At 43.5% G+C, this 5188-nt stretch overlaps 1 protein-coding gene across 1 annotated transcript; it reads right to left on the bottom strand.

Moving 5' to 3' along the window:
• Positions 1 to 2041: 2041 nt before the first annotated feature.
• LOC121980946 (probable transcription factor At5g61620) lies at positions 2042 to 4781 on the bottom strand. Its single transcript, XM_042533230.1, has 5 exons — positions 4395 to 4781; positions 3029 to 3240; positions 2841 to 2933; positions 2565 to 2681; positions 2042 to 2458 (listed from the first exon to the last, which is right to left on the bottom strand). Exons 1-5 carry the CDS (start codon positions 4723 to 4725, stop codon positions 2192 to 2194), a joined length of 1020 nt encoding a protein of 339 aa, XP_042389164.1. The 5' UTR covers positions 4726 to 4781; the 3' UTR covers positions 2042 to 2191.
• Between the last annotated feature and the right edge of the window lie 407 nt (positions 4782 to 5188).

The following is a 5188-nucleotide window of genomic DNA, read 5'->3' as shown; positions in this document are numbered from 1 at the left end:
GCGAGCGTGCTACCCGATCGGCGAGTGGTCTAGGGGCGTTTGATCGCCTTGACTAGACCCCACCATGGCACTGACCTCCACCCTGGCCACAGGGTGGGGCCTTTCTCCCTTTTTCACCGCATCACAAGTGTCCCCTTCAAGTCTAGTCGAAAAAGGCTACAATCCGACTGACTGGACCAGCGTGCATTGATTTCTTCCCAATCGACCCTCATCCTTGTATAGACTCTGGTCAGGCTGTGCTTGATCCTCGTCGATTGACCTTTTGAAAGTAGTCGCTCGGCCGAGCATCATGCTTCTTTGATCCGATCGAAAGAACAAAGGTTTACCCTTGTAGAATTTTTCCTTTGGCTGTCTTAGGTGAGCGGGGGCTTGGTTGACGTTACCCAAATATCTTGGAATTCGTGCAAATCTTTTTTCATTAAGGCAGAGTGGGTTCCCATGCCGCTCTTAATTGCCACCCAGTGATAGCGCGCCACGTGTCCGACCCGCAACCGTCGCACGCCTGACGTGACAAGCATTGATGGCGACGTTTGATGATTTAAATTCAACGGTCGAATCTTCACATAGGTTATTGCAACCTAGATCGGATGACTCCGGTCGGCCGAGCCCTTGGTATATGAGTTCGCCGCCTCACCGCCTTCTTCACCCTCGTGCTCTTGCGCTTGCATTTTTCGGCGATTCTGTGTGCGTTCTCCGGTGGCCTTCTACGCGTTGCCAGCCATTTCTCTGTTTCTACTCCGACGATTCTCGTCCCGTAAGCCTCCTTCCCTTATTCTCTTTCGGTCGCAGGCCTCTTCTCGCGCCCGTTGTCTTTCCGGTGATCTTTTTGCTTCTTCGCTCGCATTTCCTCCGCTATTTTCGCATTCTATCACAATGGCGAGCTCTTCTCAGCCGTCGGACCCCCCTCCCGGACTCTGGTACACAACCATGGCGACCAGGTTCAATGAAGGCGACGCTGAGAACCTTAAGAACGCTTTTGAGATTCCCCCTGATCACAAGATCATTTTAGCTTCCTCATCTAATCGGCCAAATGCACCGCCGACCGGCACCATCTGTCTGTTCCGAGACCAATTTGTGGTCGGTCTCCGCTTCCCTATCCATCCCTTCATCATTGAAGTTTGTAATTATTTCCGTGTTCCCCTTCCACAACTTGTACCGAATTCCTTTCGCCTTCTGTGCGGCGTCATTGTGTTGTTCCGGCTGCACGACATCCCTTTAACTCCCCAAGCCTTCCACTTCTTCTATTACCCCAAACAGTTCGAACTGGGTACCTTTTTGTTTCAGTCTCGGATCGGGTTGATTTTCTTCGATAAAATACCGACTTCCAATAAACATTGGAAGAAATATTTCTTTTTTGTACGCCTCCCCGAGTGATCGAGCTTCCGGATCCGCTGGTAGGTTGGCCTACCTCCTCAACCTGACCTGAAGAAATATAAGAACTGCTCAGATTATCTTTACGTCGCATCCATGTTGATCGACCGAAAGTATGATATCCATAAATTACTATTTGAGGATGTGTTATATATTTTTACCTGTAAATGTATGTGAAAATAACTTTAAATTCTCTGTTTTTTCCAATATTATTTTTTTGAAAAAAAAATAATAAAATTTTTTAAAAAAATGTACAGACCTTTAAAAGGATTCACTCGACACCATTGAAATAGTCAACAGCACAATCCCTTCACACAAGGGATCTATTTTCACCTCACGAGCAACCTTATCAGCCAGACATGTAGCTATCTTAAAGAACTAATAACACAGCAGGTAGTTGGCCTCTCACACAGCAGTTCCATCTTTTTCCCAAGTATCTCACTCATATCCTGCACCAGAAGCCATGAGCCACAAAATGCTTCAACCCTTGACTGTTGCTCAAGATGGCAAGCCACAAACAATGAGACACTAGTGATGGATGTTGTCCCACCGCTGCAATTATTGTAGTGATGCTCCACGAGAAGAAAGAAAAGCAACTTATATCCTCTTCTATTCAGTGAGCACCACTCATCCCTTTCCAATATGTTGCAGAAATACAAAAGACCATACAGATAGAATACAGCTCGAAATTATATTATTGTAGTGATGTTTCTCGAGTAGAAAGAAAGAAAGAAATGTCACTTCCAATTATAGCAGAGTTTTATAGCATAATTATCTGTCTGTAGCAGAAATATAACATGGTGCGCAAGTAGACAAGTTATTAGATGACTCTTATTGCACCAGCGGCGCCATGGGCAGGCACTTTAGCACGGGTGCGAGGCTGAGGAGGTGCCATCCTGAGCTCCAAATCAGTGGCCTCTGTTGGGACTGTCGATGAAGGGCGAATTTGACTGCTTGGGTATGACGACAAAGACAATTCGACGAAATGTGGGGATGGGTACACTATTGTATGTGACGGCATATTTGTTTGAATTGGTACGTTGGTTGGTGGCATACCCAAAATGTGAGGGTGGCTAGTGATAACAACCTGATCACAATCCAAATTTCCTCTGGAATTAGATTGTGATTAACAAGATGTTCCTGTGTGATTAATCATGAAGAGAACGGGAAGACTGCAAATATTTTATGCTTACCATGGGAGTAGTAGGGAGATTGGTAGCATTACTTTGACTTGTAACATTTTGAAAATCTGAAGAAGTCCCTCCAGCCACGGATGACATGCCAGTTGTCCAGTTATTTGACAACCTTACCTAGAAAATGAGAGAAAATTCAAATAATTAGATTATATATTTCAATATTGAGACAAGGAGTCATGGTTAATTCATCTGAAATCGATCAATTGTAAAAGGTATAAATCTCGTTTTGAAAAATAAAAACAGTAAATGAGTATGTTGATATGTGAAAATTACAGAGTTATTGTCCTGGTTGTAATGACTATTGTTTTCTTGAACTTCATTATTTTCCTTTGAAGATGATAGAGGAGCTGTTTCTGTGGTAGAAACCTGCAAAGATAAGATCAGGAAATTAGTGTAACAAAAGAAGGTGAGTACTGCTTTTGCAATTGCATTCAACACTCATGGAAATGCTTAAGGCTTACTTTATCGTTGACCACAACATCAAAGAGGCTGCATCGACGCTTCTTTTTTCCAGTATTACTCTGCCTGAGGAAATACTTCTGAGCATGGCTAGCAACTTGGGTTGGAGTTCTAGTTGTGACGAATTTCCTAGAAATCCCTCTCCAGTCCCCCTTCCCTAGCTTTTTGAGCCCAATCAGAAAGGTTCTATGTTCCTCCTCTGTCCAAGGTATCCCTGACACAACTCATTCTTAGATGTATAAAGAAAAAGTGAGCATGTGCTGCTTCCAAAGAAGCACAGTACTTCAGCGTGTGAAAACACCAATGAAAATTTAGGAGACTGAACCTGATATACAATGAATTTTGAAGGGCAAATCATTATATTTTTGAAAACCTAGGAGAGTGAGAAGAGGAGATGCTTCATCGGAACAATGTTTTTTTTCATAGTAAAGATGAGAATTTTGCAGGACATCACGAATATACCAAGAATATCTTTCCCCAACAATGCATCTATGAGAAATATAACAAGGAACAAAAAAAAAAAGTACCAGCAGAATGCATGTGTGGCAAAATTATAGGTGATCATATCCTCTATTATGTAAAAAAATTATTTGTGCTGATCCACCATTATTTGTTGGATGATGGCAATCCACCATTGTCTTAAACCATAAAGCAAGGTACCAACTGCAAAGTTAGTAACCCCGAGTTGTTGCCAGGATCTAGATTTGAAACTGAAGGCTTTACTAGATATATATATACAAGGAAAAAGAAACAGATTTTATTAAGAGGATAATCTGATCAGTTAACAGGTTAACATTTGAGTAAAAGGAATATCAAGTTCCTGATTTTGCAGTATTAGTTTCAGATGAGACATTGAAGCATAAATCAGAGAATTTGACCATCTGATCGATTGCAGATGTGCCCAGGTTAAAAATAAAAAAGTAAATAGTCAGGAAGATTCTGAATATTGCTTGTATCTAAATTTTAAAAAAGTGAGCCAAATAAGTCAGTGCAGAGAAGGTGAGAACGAAGTATTAGGTTTTCAGATAATAACTCTACCAACCCAATCCTGCGACAAGGAAACAAAAATATCAACAGGTAGCACCAAACAATAGATTATTGTATCTAATCCCTTCTGTTAGAATGCGAGCAATTAATGAATTAGACAGTAACCAAAATTATATGTATAACCAAATGAATAGGAGATCGCAAAGCTCAAGAGATTCGCCAGATATATCCACATAATATAATATAAGCAAAGTAGATCGAGCTGTTTCTTTTTGTTCTGCAAACAGATAGATGATCCGCCCCAAATCCACGTAGGCGGTAGATAAAACACGGAAGCAAATCGAGAAGATTTCTGAAACAAAAGGGGCCATTTCGACGTACCTCTCTTTCTCTCGTGGCTTTTCTTCCTCGACCCGCTCGGGGACGGAAGGAGGCCGCCGTCGGAGTGGTACCCTTGATCGAGGCCATGATCAGCGGCCGATGCGGCGGAGGTGCACGAGACAAGGTTGCCCGTACTCCAGCTCTTCCTCATCACCTCCTCCTCCATCTCCTCATCCTCCTCGGCCTCCCCCATACCTTCCCCTCCTTCTCTCGCTTCTCCTCCGATAATACTGACACCGAATAGCTTCAAGACCTTCACGCCCCGCCCTTGCACCCCCTCTTGCGCCTCCATAGCGAAGGCCTCCGAGCGCGAACCTCGAAGCGCTTCCATCTTCCCTTGCTCTTCTCGCGTCTCCTTTCCCAGGCAAGCGGATCGCAGGAACAGGAAATCGTTTTATAAAAGAGTAGTTGTTCATCCCCTCCATCTCAGCCGTACATCAGATTACGCACGAATCACCCAAATGGACGGTCAGTGTTGCAACCAAAGAGCATCAAAACGGGATCAGACCGATTTCGCGGAAATACCCAGAACATTTCCCCTTAATTACTCCGACAGGGCTAAAATTTCGAGGAGGACGTCGAGTGTCGACCGCTAATTTGAACCGATGAACCGGTTGGCTTTTCGTGAAATAATTGAGGGGTGGGACGGGAGAATGAGTTACCAGGAAAACCTAACTAATCATGGGAGAATCTATTATGTGTCTCTCATAGAGTTGTCAGACAAATCAATCCATGGCAGGGTGGGACAGGCTGATCTTTGGTGGGTTAATCATTTGGCGGGGTGGGGTGAGTCA

This window comes from Zingiber officinale, chromosome 5A, assembly GCF_018446385.1.
Source record: "Zingiber officinale cultivar Zhangliang chromosome 5A, Zo_v1.1, whole genome shotgun sequence".
Lineage (NCBI taxonomy): Eukaryota > Viridiplantae > Streptophyta > Magnoliopsida > Zingiberales > Zingiberaceae > Zingiber > Zingiber officinale.
Note: the sequence above shows the minus strand (reverse complement) of the source record. Positions and strands in the feature narration are given on the sequence as shown.